Source organism: Simochromis diagramma, unplaced genomic scaffold, assembly GCF_900408965.1.
Source record: "Simochromis diagramma unplaced genomic scaffold, fSimDia1.1 OVJJ01000337.1, whole genome shotgun sequence".
NCBI lineage: Eukaryota > Metazoa > Chordata > Actinopteri > Cichliformes > Cichlidae > Simochromis > Simochromis diagramma.
In genome coordinates this window covers 751,700-769,503 of record NW_024386982.1, presented here as the reverse complement: position 1 = coordinate 769,503, position 17,804 = coordinate 751,700, and the positions used below count along the sequence as shown (strand labels likewise).

The following is a 17,804-nucleotide window of genomic DNA, read 5'->3' as shown; positions in this document are numbered from 1 at the left end:
TTCATGGAAAAAAATAAATGGTGTCACTTTATGCTGGGGGTGTCTGTCTAATAATCCTAAAGTATTTCTAAACATCAAAGGCCGAGATGTTAAGTAGTTGACACACAGAAGCCTGCAGCACAGAGGTGACGGTATTAAAAGGCTGTCAAGCCCCAAAGAGTCAAAGGAAAGACAAACAAAGCCACGGCTTAGATGGTTGCGTGTGTCTCAAAGTCTGGATAGGAAAGAATAACACGAAGCAATTCGCTTATTTTCTTATAATCTCTCCATTAATAGTGAAGACCTTTGGGCTGTGTTAGATCAGGGTCAGCTTTCACCTAAACCACTGACAGCACAAGAAGGTGTGCTTCAGTCTCTACTGTCCTGCCGCAGAAGCATAATGAACGGTAAGCCTGTCAAAGATTCAAATAGGAATACATTTGCTGTAAAATGTGCTCTTATTTTCTTAGACATACTCTAGTTTCTTTTTTGTGTGTGTTTATATGGTTTATTTCCATCTATATTTGGATTTAATGTGATACATTTTCTCTGAAAGTAGCACAGTGAAAATTGATGATGTCTTTTAAAGAATAATTCTTATTAGTTGTTTTGTTTTACAGCGTTAAAATATCCGTATATCACAGTGAGAGATTGTAAGCAAACCTGAGATATGTCCAACAGTTGTTTAGTGCATTAGACACGAGGCTTCTTTAACCAATGTTGTTTAGTTACAGCCTGGTCTAAATCATCAGGATATTATGTTACAACAATTATACTCAACTAATTTCACTGTTTTTATATTTGACCAGATTATAATGTGTTGCAAAAAACACACACAGAGATATAAAGTTAAAAATGCACATCATAAATATAGTAAAAAAAGTAATTTACTCTTGAATTTGTTTGTTTCATTGTTCTGCACGTAGAGATTCTAATACTGTCCTCCTCTGGTTTTAGGGAAGATTTTAATCATATTTATTCAATCATTTTCTGCTATTCAGTCACATTGTTGGAGTATTTTAAACTGAGAGTATTTTCTTTCTCTCTCCTTTCACTTAGTGAAAGTAACTATTTCTAGCACTGCCTCCACACTCACCAATGGTCCTTGTGTATATAGTAGCATAAGATAACAAGTGGTATTGTGCTGATGGCAAAGAACTCATCACGTTACAGTTATTTCATTGAACAAGTGTCACATTATGAAGTCTCTTCACTAAAAAAGCTTTGCAGCTAATTTTAAGACATCAGGATCAGTGGTATGGGACAAGACTGAGTAAGAGACATACAAGCACTTTTACTTTGAAAATTACACTTTATTGGGGAAATAATTTTTAGGCTTCATTCTGTTTAGCAACCATAAAATTACCATTATTCTTCCCTCAGATTTATTATACAAAAAAAACAACTTCTGACACAGCATTTTTTTAGACCATTGCAAGTAAATTTAAGCTGAATACAGACTCTCATTATAGTTTTTCTATTTCTTTCCTAAACATATTTTTGTCTACTTTGATTACTGCAGCTCGATAAATCTCAAAAACTTGCTGGATTGAGTTTTAAAGGCTTCACACAGAATGAAATCTGCATTTGCAGAAATCTATTTCTGTGGCATATGCTGTATGAAATGATTGTAAATAGGGTGGAAAATATTTTCAGAATACCCACTAACAGTTAATAAAACTTTGCAGATTTGCGGCTGCAACTGTGAATGATAATCAGAAAACAGCACAGAATTCAACACAAGGTGGCAGAAGTTACCCACCTAACATCACACCCCAAACATGATCCTGTGTAAAAAATATAGTGATTAGTAAACTGATTAGCTTCACATATTGTTAATGTGGTAACACCTTACACTTAATATCAGTTTGTCCTTGAATTCTTTTGGCACTTTATAGAATTTTTATACCTTCAAAAACATTGGTATTTTGTCAGTGATGAACACGTGAAATGTAAGTTTTATATGTTGTTATTGACGACTTTATGTGGTGCTACTTAAAAATGAATAAGCACACATTAATTTGAATGCACTTTGCTTTATTCTACAGTTACTTTGGAGACAAAGGAGAACCAATAGAGAAGATCCCAAAGGTCTTAGGTGGCCGTCTGTGAGTTTCACTCCTCATCTAGCCCTTTCTGTGATGAAGAATGATAAGAAAGCAAACAATGAGAGACAGATTAGTGACTGAGGACTAACAACACTCAAATGTGTCGGACAATAAGTACACCAGTAGTTGCTGCCTTAAAACTAATATTCCCATCAATCCATCCATTCGCTTCCGCTTATCCTGTATCAAGGTCGCGGGGGGCTGGAGCCCACCCCAGCTGTCTCATGGTGAGAGGCAGGGTACACCCCGGATAGGTTGCCAGTCTGTCACAGGGCTAACACATAGACACAGACGACCATTCACACTTACATTCACTCCCGCATACACACCTATGGGTAATTTAGAGTTTCCAGTTAACCTGCCCCACTAACTGCATGTCTTTGGATGGTGGGAGGAAGCCAGAGAACCGGGAGCGAACCCACGCAAGCACAGGGAGAACATGCAAACTCCACACAGAAAGACACCGGCGTGATGGTGGAATTAAACTCAGGACCTTCTTGCTGTGAGGCAACAGTGCTAACCACTGTTATATTAAAATACATATTAGCTCAATAGAAAAGAATTTTATTCACTGAGAAGCATAGGCTTCCATAGTTGAGTGTAGCTGATGAGTGTCTCTACTTATCATTTCATTCTATACTAATATTTATAACCTGCCTAGCTAAAAAGTTACAGCTAAGCCAAAAATGTGTTTTTATCTCTACTTTTATCATAGATATCATTTTACTCAAAAGACATTTATTTTATTTTCATGTTTAAATTCTAAATACCAGCAATGATCTTACATTCAACAAATTCACTGAAAATACTGCAAGTAGCAACAACAGTGAGAGCTGGGCTTAAAATTCAGTTATGACACTGATGAAGATTAAGTATTGCTTTGTCTGCCGCTGTGCTTGAGTTTGGGATATTTGGGGCACTTTTGGGAAATTTGTAAAAGCCTCCACCCGTCAAATAGATCTTAAGCTTCCTTATTCTGTTATTCTTTGTTATATAATATTATACATTATATATAATAGTCCTCAATTCATCATATCAGTGTCTACCTCAAGAAGAATTTATTGTTTTGACATTTAAACTGATATTTTATTCAACTATTCTAATCTACAAGATTAATATTATTGATTTTTTTTTTTTTTCAAGAATGACCATTTTCATTTGCAGAGAATACAATGTTATTAAATCACACTGCAAAATCTAACCAATAAGGCAAGGCTTGAGAATAAATTAGTAAAATAAGCAAATAACATAAATCAGCAGGATTCTCTATGATGACATCACAACATTGATCGCTGCACTGATATCACAGAATAACAACCACTTGGCAAAAACAACATCAGAGCGTGGGTCAGGATTCTGTTATTGCATCATGTCGGCTTGGACAAAATCAACACGAATGTTTCATGAGACCAGAAATGTAGCTGAAAAATCTTGAAAAGTTTGTCCACATTTAAGGCTCAAGGCGTGTCTTTAACTCACTGAGTTAGCTAATTCCAAATCTGAATTATGATGCTATAACTGGAAATTTAGACGTTTTTGTTTGTTTTGTTGTTGTTGTTTTTTTAATTTGTTGGTTTTTAAGAAGGTAGAAATATGGCTAAGTAAAGCAACACAGACAATATGTTAGCAAGGTTCATTCACTGCATAAGAGGACAAATTAGTATCTGTCCAAAAGCTGGAAATATATAAACACACAAATTAATCACGAGGTCTTTAAAAAGAACTATATGGCAGGAGATAGCTTAAAGCTGTTTGTTACATCCAACCTCTGCCCTTTTTATGACTCATATCTGTTTTATTTTTTTATTTTTTAGCTTCGTAAAAAACAAATATGTAAAACTACATATTTTTAGTGAAAACTGTCACCTGAATAAGACAAATGAAGAAGGCTTCTGTGAGATGATAAAATAATAATAATACTAATAAAATAAACTTGCACCACTAACCAACATCTAATGTCAATGCCACTAAAACAAACCATACAACTCAAAATAAATGGATTTTTAAAGCATCGCTTCGAATGTGTTTATTGTGTCCTTTTTTAATGAGCCATTTTACAAATTGCAGAATAAAAACAACTTGAAATTAATCGTGTTGAACTGATAATGATGCAGTGAGTTATCATGAACATCATAACAGGGGTTGAAAACTAGAGAAGCCGCTTACCTTAGAGCCCACGTCACGACTCTTGGCACGCAGCTTGTTGACCTGAGACTCAGCAATATCAGCTCTCTCTTCAGCCTCGTCCAGCTCGTGCTGCAGTTTACGGAACTTGCTCAGGTGAGTATTGGCCTGCTCTTCCTACAGGATTCAAAAACAACGCAGTCCACAATATTACGAGGCATGGGGGAGTCGACGTTTCTTGAAGCCACATGATCATAAAATAAAAGGTGTCGGCACAGATGTAGCCAAAATGTTTGTGTTGCAGCAAAAATATGATATGGTATGTATCGAACAGCTATGTTTAAAACTGCGAAAACTTAAAGTATATGTATGGGAAGGAATATTTAGGTTAAAAGAAAGCGGAAAAAATCAAAGTTAGAGACAACTCTGTTAGGAATAAACTCACAGCCTCCTCTGCAGCTCTCTTGTAGGCTTTGACTTTGAGCTGGAGTTTGTCAACCAGATCCTGCAGACGCAGAATATTCTTGCGGTCCTCCTCAGTCTGAGTAAGCCATGGAGACAGATGAGAGAAAATAATGAACCTTTGTAATATTTCCGAAAACTCTGTGGGAATTATTTTGTTAATCTGTGTATAAAGGGGCAGGATAAGAGGACTCCTATGACTGAAAATGTATGTTTGCCTAAGATAAAGCAGCACGTCTAATATTTTATGTGAAGTAACAGGAACACAGACCCCTTTACTCATATCACACAACTATACATTAAATGTGCTATTAACTTCCTGTTGCTGAAACTGAAACACAGTAAAGGTAAAAATGTGAATGATATTAAATTCTTTAATAAGAGTCACACCCTGGACTTGCTGCTGACGTTAAGGAAACTTGAATCAATGTCCAAAATTAACTATAGCAGGTTTTCATTTGTGTAGATTTCACAATAATAATAATTGATTTGAGAAATTACTGACTGAGTCAATTATCTTAAAGTATATGAATATATATGAATATTAATTATTTATGTACTCAAAATGTCTAAAAAAAAAAGACCTGGTATGTGAGCTCCTTAATGCGTCGCTCGTATTTACGGATTCCCTTCACTGCCTCGCTGCTTTTCTTCTGCTCCGACTCCACCTCATTCTCAAGCTCCCTCACCTGAAAAGATGCAAAAATCATTTTCTACAAAGACTCTGGTCCACCACAAATTTTAAAGCTGCTTACATTAAGTATAAACATTTATTACAATTTTAATAAAAACACATCAACTAAAAGACAGTAAACTAAATTAAGTTAAAAAAAAATACCTGTGATTTTTCACATTTGTGTACTTGTGATTCTTACCCTGGCCTCGAGCTTCTGCACCTGCTTCTTGCCTCCCTTCATGGCGATCTGCTCAGCTTCATCCAGGCGGTGCTGCAGGTCTTTGATGGTTTGCTCCATGTTCTTCTTCATTCGCTCCAGATGAGCGCTGGTGTCCTGCTCTTTCTTCAGCTCCTCTGCCATCATGGCAGCATCAGTGATGGCCTTCTTGGCTTTCTCCTCTGCATTCCTGCACTCCTGCACTGACTCCTCCACTTCAGTTTGAAGCTGGGATGTATCAGCCTCCAGCTTCTTCTTTTGGTTTATCAGGCTGGTGTTCTGTATATTATTAAGGTATGCAATGCAAGAATATGAGAAAAAGTGTCCATCTGCACTTTAGAAAAAGTATTCATACATCTGCATGGTTGCAGTAAACAGAACTCACCTGTGAGTGCAGTAGCTGCACTCTCTCACTGACATCCAGCAGCTCTTGCTCTGCAAGTTTGCGGCTTCTCTCCGTTTGCTCCAGAGCTGCTCTCAGCTCCTCCAGTTCAGCCTGAAGAAGGTTGTTGCGTCGCTCAACAATGGCAATGTTCTCTTTAAGGTCATCATTGGCCCGAACAGAGTCATCCAGCTGAATTTGGCAATCCTAGATGAGATAACATTATTCACATTAAAATTTATACCCAGTTTGAATGTAAAACATCTGAAAATTCTTTCACTTTTTTTAGTTTACCTTCATATGTGCATGGACGGCCTTAAGCTGTTTCTGGGCCTCGGCTGCCTGCCTGTTGGCCTGGCTTAGCTGGATCTCCATCTCATTCAGGTCTCCTTCCATTTTCTTCTTCAGCCGCAGAGCCTCATTCCTGCTGCGACACTCAGCTTCAAGAGAGCTCTGCAGGGTGTCGATGGTCCTCTGCAGGTTTCTCTTGCACTGCTCCATCTCTTCATCCTTCTCGGCCAGTTTGCGTTCAATATCAGCTTTAATTTGATTGAACTCAAGCTGGGCTCTTAGAATCTTGCCCTCTTCATGCTCAAGAGAGGCCTAGTGGGAAAGAAGTTGCAGAATTACACATAATGGCAGTTAGTTTTACTTAAAAATGTCTTATTAATTATTCAGAGCGTGTACCTCAGCTTCCTCGAGAGCAGACTGAATCTCACTCTTCTCCTGTTCCAGTTGTTTCCGTAACTTTTCCAGTTCATGGATACTTTTGCCACTCTCACCAAGTTGCTCAGTGATGTCAGAAATCTCCTCTATGGGATGTCAAACACTGCGATTAGGATGACTTTAAAGTTTAATGCTGTGTCTACAGATCTTGTGCGCAAACACCACCAGCAGACCCTACCCTGTAAATTCTTGTTCTCTCTCTTCATGGTCTCCAGATGATCCAGAGCTTCCTCATATGAGTTTTTCAGTTTGAAAAGCTCAGTGCTCAGAGCCCTTGCTTCCTTTTGGGAGCTCTCCAGCTCGCACTGAGACTCCTCATACTTCTGCTTCCACTCAGAAAGAACCTGCAGTGTAACAAAGGCCAACAATAAGTCTGTGTTTGCCAGATTGATTATTCCAATGGACTTATTCCAATATTAGAAATAGTGCTGAAGGAAAGACAGCATTTATAACATTCACATTCACTCTTAACAATTGTGCTCAGAAGCCTGTTGTGGATTTTTAAAACTACCACACGCTGCATGTGTGTTTATATTCTGCTTAAATAACCCCTGTGGGTGCTGAGATTGTTTCTAGTGTAAGGCTTTAGAAGCCACCTTGCATATTGATACTTTTGTCACAAACACTTCAGTGTGTTTCACCTTGTCAAAGTTTCTTTGTTTCTTGTCCAGAGCAGCGGCAGCAGCATTAGACCTCTCTACATCCACCATGAGATCTTCAATCTCATTCTGCAGCCTGTGTTTGGTCTTCTCCAGAGAGGAACATTTAGCATTCACTGCTTCAACAGCCTCCTCAGCCTCCTGCAGACGCTGAGCCAGCTTTTTCCTTAAGAAATCATCATTCAGAGCTGTTTAATTAAAATGCAGCTGTGTGGTGGATAACTAAACTGTGAATTCAACTGCTACAAGTGGCTGCTTGGTCATCCAACAGACAAACTTTTTGTTCGTCTTACATTTTAGTAGGAACATAATACAAACAAAAAGCTGATCTGATAGACGAACGGTAAAGTTTCTTTAGGATAATAAACCATCTATTTAAATTTCAGACTCTTACTTGGCCTCTTCTAGTTCTTCGGTCCTCTGGATGGCATCAGTTTCATACTTTGCCCTCCACTGAGCCACCTCAGTGTTGGCTTTGGACATGCCACGCTGTAGTTCAGCTTTAGCCTCCTGCTCCTCCTCATACTGCTCCCTGAGCAGGTCACAGTCATGGCGAGCAGACTGCACTGCATGGGCCAGAGCACTCTTTGCCTGTTAAAAGAAAGTTATATGAAGAGGTGACACTTTTTAGGAAATAACCGTCTGGTGCTGTCAGCCGGCACTGAAACTTTATTTCACCTTGGTCTCCTCTTCCAGTTGTCTCTTTAGATCCTCAATCTGCTGAGTGTAGGACATTTTCCCTCTTGTGAGTTGAGACACCAAGGAATCCTTATCCTCCAGCTGCCTCGAGAGCTCACCTAATGTTATGGTAAATGTAGATTGTTATTGTTCAGACCCAAAGAACACAAGAATCCTTGTCTGATTTCAGAATAACAATTGAGTTTTCCAGGTTTAAACACTTTTATACAAAATTGAAGTGGATAGTGTTTTCTATCATACAAACCAAGTACATGTAGGTTGTAGTAAAGGAAAAATATACCATTTTCTGTTTGAAGTTTTGCTTTCTGCATGTTGAAGTCACTGATGCAGCGCTGAGCCTCTTCAAACTTTGTCTTGTACTCATTCATTTGATCTTCCAGAGTCCTGCATGCTTTCTCTAGATTAGTCTGAAATTCAACACAAATGTTCAATATGCATGTATTATATCTATGTCAACATGGCTATGTTAACATTGGAGAAAAAAAATTACCAAATAATGTGATTTTAGCACACCTTTGTCTTCACAATATGTTCCATATTGGAGACCACATCATCCAGCTCCAGTCTGAGCTCACTCTTCTCCTTCTCCAGTTTCTGCTTGACTCTCTGCAGGTTGTCAATCTGCTCTCCCAGCTCAGCAACACTGTCGGCTTGTTTCTTCCTGAGTGTGGCAGTAGTGGCTTCGTGGTGCAGAGTGGCCTCTTCGAGGTCTCTGCGCAGTTTCTGGAACTCGGCCTCCCTCTTCTTGTTCATCTCAATCTGGGCAGCTGTGGCTCCTCCAGCCTCCTCCAACCTCTCACTGATCTCCTCCAGCTCTCTGGCCAGGTCAGCTCTCTGCTTCTCCACCTTGGCTCGAGCAGCTCTCTCTGCCTCAAGCTCTTCCTCCAGCTCCTCAATACGGGCCTAGATCACAGCCAAAATCACTGTTAAAGACTTTCTCACTAATAAGTGTTAAACTAGTTTTGATAGCATCACATATTAGTAAGTCATTACCTGAAGCTCTTTCAGTTTCTTTTGAAGCTGAATGGCAATGGCCTGCTCATCTTCAATTTTATTATTAAGCTGGCTGAGCTCAAAGTCCTTCCTGTGGGGAAGAAGGAAGGGCCACTTATAGCACTACTTATATAGCTTTACTTAATCTGTTTGGAACTATTAGGATGTGAACGTGCTTACTTTTTCAAATGCTCCTCAAGTTGTTGCTTGTCATTCTCAAGGTCCATGAGACTCTCTTGGGTCAGTTTCAGGTCTCCTTCCAGCTTTCGCTTTGCTCTTTCAAGATCCATCCTAATCTTCTTTTCTTGTTCCAGAGAACCCTCAAGCTGAATGTTATTAGAAAGAAGCAAACTAATGTCTCCATAATACAAAGGAAAATGGTTCACCAATCAAAAAGTTAAGCTAAAGTGGATAAGTTCATTATAATTCTTACATCATCCACTTGCTGCTCCAGCTTAGCCTTGGCCTTGGTCAGAGTGTTGACTTTGTCTTCCTCACTCTGCAGGTCATCCAGAGTTTGCTGATGAGCTTCCTGTAAAGCTTTCTTTTCCTTGGTCAGCTTGGCAATGATCTCATCTAAAGCAGCCATCTCTTCAACAAGGTTCTTGACCTGTTGCAGGTAAATGATGGTATTACAAATTCCGTGCACAGTTTAGAAACATGTCTCTTTTTCATACCCTTGTTTTCAGAAATAGAAATATCAAGTACCTTGTTCTCAGTGGCATGCTTCTCCTTCTCCACTTTAGCTAGAGTTAACTCTAAGTCATCGATGTCTTTCTTCAGCTCGGAGCACTCATCCTCCAGCTTCCTCTTCTTAGCAGTCAGTTCTGCATTCATCTCCTCCTCATCCTCCAGCCTCTCAGAGAGCTCTTTGGCTTTTGCTTCCATCTGAATTTTGTGTTTGATCAGCCCCTCACATCTTTCCTCGGCATCTGCAAGATTATCTTGCTCCTAATATTTGATGATATTCATTAGCGTATAAGATACAATATCCATGGTTGAGTGTATAAGGAATATTGTGATTAGACTTACAGCTTGAACTTGTTAGTGCTCACTTTAATGGCACATTTAAAACAATATATAACTATGGTGTCATTCTTACAGCTTGAACTTGGAGCTGCAGGTCATTCTTCTCTTGGAGAAGAGTCACCATTTTCTCCTCTAGTTCCTTTCTTCGAGCTTCAGATTTTGCATAAGCTTCTTTGAGTTTTAGGAATTCTTCCTTCATGTTGGCCATCTCCTTTTCTGCCTCGGCAGATCTCAGCAGAGGTTTGATCTTGAAGAAAAGCTTCATCCAGGGCCAATTCTTAACCCCCATGAAGGCACGTATGTTCCACTGGATCACAAGAAGTGCATCCCTGTCAAAGATCAACCATTAGTACAACCAAACTCATTGTGATCAATAACAGTTTTTTTGCTCCTTTCAGCTTATTTATATTTAAGTCTGTCTGACCTCCTTTCAACAATCTTCTGGAATTCCACTCTTGCGAGCAGACCTCTTGATCGAGCCTGGATTCCCGTGATTATGAGGGATAAACGGTCATCTCTCATCTCTTCAAGTTGGCCAAGAAGACCAGCTTTAAAGAATACCTTTAAGAAGCACGAATGACATTAATATATTAGTGTTGAAGAGTTGAATTACTTTTACTTTTTACCAGATATTTCAAAATCTCTATCTATCTACTAGATAGATAGATAGATAGATAGATAGATAGATAGATAGATAGATAGATAGATAGATAGATAGATAGATAGATAGATAGATAGATAGATAGATGTGTTTCTGACTTTTTTGATACCTTAGTGTGACCAAACTTATACTGGTTGTGATCAATATCCAAAGACCCAAGAAGTTTCTCTGCTCCTTTCTTGCTGTCGATGAACTGGCCCTCAGGGATAGCAGCAGGATTCAGGATGCGATATCTGTAAAATCACAGGTATAAGTATCTAGGAGCTTAGTATTACAATTTTTGAAGGAATTGTATAATATGTGATCCTTTTCTTCTTTAAATAAACATCAGTTAACCCAAAAGCTCTTTTTGATTAAAATCTCTCTTTGAAGAGACACATGACCAAGAAGTGGAATGTAATACCTCTGCTTGAAATCTCCATAGAGGATCCTGTTGGGGAAACCCTTTCTGCAGATCCTGATGCCTTCCAGCACACCGTTACAGCGCAGCTGGTGCATCACCAGAGGGTTCTCCATGGCCCCTGGAGTCTTGGTCTCGTTGGGGATGATGCAGCGTACAAAGTGAGGGTGAGTCGACCTCAAGTTGGTCATCAGCTTGTTCAGGTTCTCCTGATAGCACGTCATAGAGAAAATAATTGCCATTGTCCTTCAAAATACATTACAATTCAAAATGACTTTTAAGGTCCTAAATTCAGGAATAATGTTTCTATTAACCAATTTATAACATGTACAGTTATACTGATATTACCCTGTGCAAAGCTGATACAGTTTGGAAGGAAGAACCTTTCTTCTTGGTTCCACCTTTGCCCTTCCCACCAGATTCAGCTGTAAGATACAGTTGTTATTTGTGGGAAAGTGGGCAGGGGAGGGTTGGGCCAGTAGCTTATTACATGATGCTTTAATAATCACTTGTAAACTAAGATGCTAGTAATTTTTTAAAACCTACCTGAGTCAGCTCCTGCATAATTTGCAAAGAGAGTTGCAAGCAGTTTGACGGTCGACTTTTGGTACAATGCCACAACAGTCTCATTCAGAGGATCCTTGTTCTTCACCAACCAGTTGTTGATATTATAATCAACAGTTCCAGCATAGTGAACCAGGGCAAAGTGAGCCTCTGGTTTTCCTTTGACAACTCTGGGCTTCTGGAAGTTGCTGGATTTTCCCAGGTGGTTGTCATAGAGCTTAGCTTTAAAGGTGGCATCACTGGCTTTGGGGAACATGCACTCCTCTTCAAGGATGGACATGATACCCATGGGCTAAAGGACAGAAAGTATAAGTGTTTGTTAAAAACTATATTTGCATTAGTTTTAGCTGAACATGTAATTGTACAGTGTTTCACCTTTTCAATCAGGTCGATACAGGCCTGCAGATCCATGCCAAAGTCAATGAAAGTCCATTCGATGCCCTCTTTCTTGTACTCTTCCTGCTCCAGTACAAACATGTGGTGGTTGAAAAACTGTTGCAGTTTTTCGTTGGTGAAGTTGATGCACAGCTGCTCAAAGGTGTTGAACTGTAAATAAAGTGACAACAGTATACTTGTTTTTAATACTAGTGTTTGTCCTGTCTGTGTTATTTCTTTTGTTGTTGTTGTTGTTGAATTGAGGATTCTTACATCAAAGATCTCAAATCCAGCAATGTCAAGCACACCAATGAAGTACTGGCGGGGCTGTTTGGTGTCCAGGGACTGGTTAATCCTCACCACCATCCACAGAAACATCTTCTCATACACTGCTTTAGCCAGTGCACCGATAGCATAGTACACCTAATGCAGAAATCCCCCTGTAGCTTTAGAATTTACAGATAAACCCATAATGTAAACCTTATTCAGCTGTTGATCATCTTATTACCTGCTGTACATTCTGTCCTTTGGTGACCCACTCGTTTCCTACTTTGACTCTTGGGTGACAGAGACCTTTGATGAGGTCAGCAGAGTTCAGGCCCATCAGATAAGCGGATTTGTCCGCATCTGAAGAAAAAACATGCAAATTTAATTCTTTCAATGTAAGCATCAGATACAGACACGTTTAACTTTCAGGCTTTGAAAGAGCTCCTCTCACCTTCTGTGCCATCTGCCTCTGCCTGCTCTTCACGCTGCTTGTTCTTGAATTTCATGTTCCCATAGTGCATGATGGCACCAGTCAGCTTGTAAATGCTATTCTTTTCTTCTTGAGTAAAGCCCAGCACATCAAAGGCATCCTAAATTAGAAAAGGGGTGTTTTCTTACTTATTTTTACATAGTATCAGAGTGTACAGTGTAGAATTACAGGGAAGATCCAGGGATAACATGGTATTTGCTCTCTGAGCCTTCAAAATCCTGCATTAAACTAGGACTGTCATCTGACATCAGATATTTAATCCAGTCTGTTCAAGTTGTATTCGTTCACATTTCATGATTCAATGATACTCGGTTATAAATACTCCTAAAAGAAATATAAAGTTAAAGCTGACATCTGGAGTGAAATTTTTTTGTGTGTTATTTGAATTTACAGCCTGTCAGGTTTAAATGTAGAACACTCAAAGTATTAATTGAACTAATATGACTTAATAGCGGCACAGGTGCAGATTATTGTTGCATTTCTACTCACATCAGTGGCCATTAGCTCTTCAGCATCATTGATTGAGGCTACTGTTGTCTCTCCTTGAGAGATGAAGGCATAATCATAAGGGTTGTTGGTGATGAGCAGCATCTCTGAAAGGAGAACCAAAGTTGGATTTTTCATTTTAGTTCTACAGGAGTGTTGTTGCTGGTTCTCGCAACTCAGGTTTTTATTTACCGAGAAGCTCGGGCTTCCTTTGAGACAAGATCTGATAGAAGATGTGATAATCTCTCTCAGCCTTGAGCTGAAAGGTGACACGGGACTTTTCCAGCAGATCTGTAAAGATGTTAGCATTATGTAGGTAGCTGATCATTGCGAACATAGAAATAAATTGGATGAAAGCACAGGAAAGGGACTTACATGTCTCTATGTCAGCAGAGGCCAACTTCCCACTGGCTGCAAAGTGAATTCGGATAAATTTACCCTGCAATGTACGAAGGAAAAAAACATTAAGAGCCTTGGGCAGTGTCAGAATATTACTGTATACCGGGAGTATTTATACTTTCAGAAGTATGACAACTTCACCAAGCTGTGAAACATTATACTTTCAGAAGTATGACAACTTCACCAAGCTGTGAAACATGGTAACTGCAGGTAGTGACGGAAGTGTAACTAGTAAAGTGATAAAGGTGAGCCGCCCCACATAGATTTCCATCTAGAAAATCTGGGATAAGGGTAACACTCCAAGCATGAGTTTCTTTCTGCCTGATTACTGACTAGTCTAAACTCAAGACAAATAGATACAGTACAAGCCTAAGCATAAAAAAACAATCAAATGAGTTACTGTTATCAACAAAACTTTACAAATCTGGAGGAGTTGTCATTCCTGATGGTTTTGGCATTCCCAAAGGCCTCTAATGCCGGGTTAGCCTGGATGATTTGATCCTCCAGAGTACCCTAAGAAAAAAAAAAGCAAAACCTTTATTCAAAACACATACACTGCAGGAAAAGCTCTACATCCTGTAAATTGAAGATTCAAACCTTCTTCTCAGACCCTGTATCCTTTTTCCCACTTCCAGCTGCAATGCTGGCAAAGTACTGGATGACTCTCTTGGTGTTGACAGTTTTCCCAGCACCAGATTCTCCACTGAAAACACAAATAGAATGATCAAACAAACAGGACACATTATTCTTCTGGCTGTTCCCTGCACATCAGCTCCAGTATATCCACCATCCCTCCTGTGCACATGTTCAAACCATCTTAGTCTCGCCTCTTTAACTTTGTCTCCAAGCTGCTTAGCTTGAGCTGCGCTCATTTCTAATCTCGGCCATCCTGGTCATTCCCAAAGAAAATCTTCGCATTGTCAACTCTGCCACCTAAAGCTATTCACCATACATCATAGCAGGTCCTTTTCATCCATCCTTTTCACTCTTGCTGCAATCCTTCTGTCACAAATCGCCCCTGGCTCTCGTCTCCACCCACCCTGCCTGCACTCTGTTGTTCGCCTCTCCTGTACACAAAAACATTGCTTTGGATGGTTGACCCCAGGTATTTAAATTCATCTGCCTTCACTATCTCTTCTCCTTGCATGTTCACCTTTCCGCCTGTCTCGCTCTCATTCACCCACACCTCTCCAGACTTTCTTCCAACAGCTCCCACTTTCACTACAGATGACAGTGTTGCCTGCAAACGTTACAGTCAGCCTGTCCCTCACCAAAGCAAGCCAGAATGGACTCAGACCCTATTCCCGTTGCCTCGCCTTGAACTCAAGTAGACAATCCAGTCATCTCTATAATAAGCCACCCTCTCTCACTGTACTTAATTTGTCTATGGCAACAAGTGAAAAGCACTATATGAGTTCATTAGAATATGCAATACGTATTAACTGTTTTAGAGATATTAGCGACATTTTAAAGCCTTCTTTTGAATTTCTTCCCTATTAAATTAATGAAATGATGCCAACATTAAATCTTTCCAATATACCATACTAAGATCTTCTGTTCAAGGACTTCATTTACATACTAAACTGACAAAGCACCACTTAAGCTAATATTCCTGTGGTTAAGTAGACCATCGAGCATGTCAGCAAAAACTGAAAGGTTTCCAGATGGCACTTAGTACAATTCTCACTGTGTGATTTACTGTAATTACCAAGATCAAACAAACAGAGTCAAAATGAATGACTTACGTGATGAGAATTGACTGATTTTCTCTGTCTGTAAAAGAGCAGGACATATAAGGACAACTCTTACTACAAAATCTTATTTTAATTTCAACATACTTCAACAATGGAAGGTAAATTACCAGTTAGCATGTACTGATAGGCATTGTCAGAGATGGAGAAGATATGAGGAGGAGCTTCACTCCTCTTCTTTCCTCTGTAGGCAACGACCACCTCCTGGTTGTAGACTGGCAGCCACTTGTAGGGATTGACAGTCACACAGAACAACCCAGAGTAGGTCTGATAGTTGGTGAAAAGAGGAGAGCAAAGTGTTAAACATGTAGAATTTGTGGGAGGGCAGTTAGTGTGTTGTGCTGTCAGCTCACGTAGATCATCCACGCTGCGTAACGCTCTTTGAGGTTATACAGCACAGCTGGTTCATGGAGGAAGGTGAACATCGCCATGTCTTCAATTTTATCGAACTTTGGCGGGTTCTGAGGGTGCACATCGCACTCCTTCACTGTGACGGTCTGCAAAAAAGGACACAGTAGGTCTTAATATGGACTTATTTCCAAAATATTGTAGGAAGGAGATCTATCAATCCAGGATGAATTATGCCAAACAGTTTGAGAGGAAAAGAAGAAAAGCACAAAACGAAGAAAAGCATGTATAACCCAGTTAAGTCGGTTCGGTGAACAGGAGTACACTGGAGGACTGCTGTACCTTTGACAGACATAATTAATTATGGCTATCCACTTTAATGTGACAATACAAAAATTGGCTTGTTAAAAAGGTTGCAAAAGTACCCATTCATTACATAAATGCACTCATGGTTGGACTGGCTCTTGTCTAGTCTTATTGTTGACTCAAAGCTTTATCCGTTTCATGTCTTAGAGTTAACCAGCTAGTCTGGAAGTTCTTAATGCAGATCCTCGCAGCTGCAAGGCTACAGTGTGAACTTGTTGGAGTCTTTTAAATGCTTTTTATCCACTTTGCATAAGAACCTTAACATTTAAGGAAAAAATAAATATTTTACATATTTTCTTTGTGTGTGTGTGTGTGTGTGTGTGTGTGTGTGCGTGTGTGTGTGTGTGTGTGTGTGTGTGTGTGTGTGTGCGTGTGTGTGTGTGTGTGTGTGTGTGTGTGCGTGCGTGTGTGTGTTTTAGCCAAACAGAGGCTGTAAAATAGTAAATTTCTTATATAACACTTTTCTACTTAAGCATTCAAAGCCTCATTCACCGATTAATACAAGCACTTTTTCTACACCCAAGAAAAATCTAACTTTCACACACATCCATACTCCTGTGAACACATCAGAGAGCAGCTTGGCATTCAGTATGCCCAAGGATATTTAGGCATGCATACTGGAGACTGGAGCAGCCAGGGACCAAAAGCCAACCTTCCAATTAGTAGATGACCTGCCCTACCTCCTGAGCTACAGCCACTGTATGCTGATATTGCATCTCAAAATATAGAAGAAATTATGTAAAGCTGTACCTTTTACTACTTGGTCCTAAAAATGGTACACATAATTACCTTGAGGTGTCAAAGTTTATCCTAAGTGGAAAAAGGTTGATTGAAATATATTTTTATTGTACTCTTGCTTCTGAGTGTGTTTGACAAAATAAACAAAATTCAGCTGTTGAGCTCAGCTGTGTCATGGAGAAAAAGACTGTTCTGGTTGTATCTATACTACATTTGTTAGAGGAAAAATAAGTTCACACCATTTTGGTCTTAGTTAGGAAACCAGCTGTATGAAGAGCAGCTGTGCCAACAAATCACTCACCTTCCCTTTCTCAGTCTGAGCAGTGACTTTGTCCCCATCACGGCTGGTGATCGAAGCCTTCACATATTCATCACTGGGGTCAGGAACAAAACACTCCTTCTTCATGTCAAACGGGCGAGTCTGGGCCTCCAGACGCTCCCTGTCTGACTTCCTCAGGTAAGGGGCCGCTGCCCCAAATTCTTTCATGGCAGCATCACCCATTTTTCACCTTGTGTACAACAAAAAGGGACAAATTACTTATGCTGCAGATAAAGATTTTTCTTTTCCTAAATTTTTTACATAACGTTATATTTCCATTTTTCTCCAGTGTCCATTTGGACACACGCTTACCTTTATCCTTACTGAGAAGACTGAGGTGTACTGGTCCTGAGGAAAGATATAATGGAAAATGGTGAGACTGGTCTGCGGCACAGATAAGCCCATAGCATCAAGATCTAATTTCTCTGTTTGTGAGCACCCGTCCTCATGCCTTACCTTGAGATAGAACGGTGACCTGTTGGAGTTTCACCATGAGTTCTCCTTATAAGCAAAGCCCCTCTGCCAAATATGGAGGAGCGCTTTAAGGCCCAGGAATGTTTTTGTGTCTGGTTGGGCTGGGAGTTAG

General features: G+C 39.7%; 1 protein-coding gene and 1 long non-coding RNA gene across 2 annotated transcripts in view; one reads left to right on the top strand and one right to left on the bottom strand.

Moving 5' to 3' along the window:
• LOC120738377 overlaps positions 1-4,098 on the top strand; it is a 26,487-nt gene extending 22,389 nt beyond the window's left edge. The window contains exon 6 of the long non-coding RNA XR_005696960.1: positions 2,028-4,098. This is a non-coding gene — a long non-coding RNA (uncharacterized LOC120738377). The remainder of the gene's footprint in view (positions 1-2,027) is intronic.
• Positions 2,000-17,804, bottom strand: LOC120738376 (myosin-7). Its single transcript, XM_040039569.1, has 39 exons — positions 17,675-17,804; positions 17,531-17,566; positions 17,201-17,408; positions 15,801-15,944; positions 15,558-15,714; positions 15,442-15,469; positions 14,294-14,399; positions 14,117-14,209; positions 13,673-13,736; positions 13,490-13,588; positions 13,301-13,404; positions 12,773-12,911; positions 12,563-12,681; positions 12,328-12,477; positions 12,055-12,225; positions 11,662-11,971; positions 11,464-11,540; positions 11,119-11,324; positions 10,825-10,948; positions 10,479-10,615; positions 10,128-10,383; positions 9,734-9,976; positions 9,459-9,635; positions 9,206-9,351; positions 9,026-9,116; positions 8,546-8,935; positions 8,313-8,439; positions 8,012-8,130; positions 7,728-7,924; positions 7,316-7,499; positions 6,853-7,018; positions 6,636-6,760; positions 6,243-6,551; positions 5,952-6,155; positions 5,549-5,845; positions 5,258-5,362; positions 4,657-4,752; positions 4,254-4,388; positions 2,000-2,115 (listed from the first exon to the last, which is right to left on the bottom strand). Exons 3-39 carry the CDS (start codon positions 17,399-17,401, stop codon positions 2,095-2,097), a joined length of 5,817 nt encoding a protein of 1,938 aa, XP_039895503.1. The 5' UTR covers positions 17,402-17,408; positions 17,531-17,566; positions 17,675-17,804; the 3' UTR covers positions 2,000-2,094.

Coding starts and splice junctions, on each gene's coding strand:
- LOC120738376 (XM_040039569.1), bottom strand. CDS start 17,401: ATGGGTGATGCTGCCATGAAAGAATTTGGGGCAGCGGCCCCTTACCTG. Junction 12,912..13,300: donor AAGAGCTAATGGCCACTGAT/GTGAGTAGAAAT, acceptor TTTCTAATTTAG/GATGCCTTTGATGTGCTGGG. Junction 10,384..10,478: donor CAGAAGATTGTTGAAAGGAG/GTCAGACAGACT, acceptor GATCTTTGACAG/GGATGCACTTCTTGTGATCC.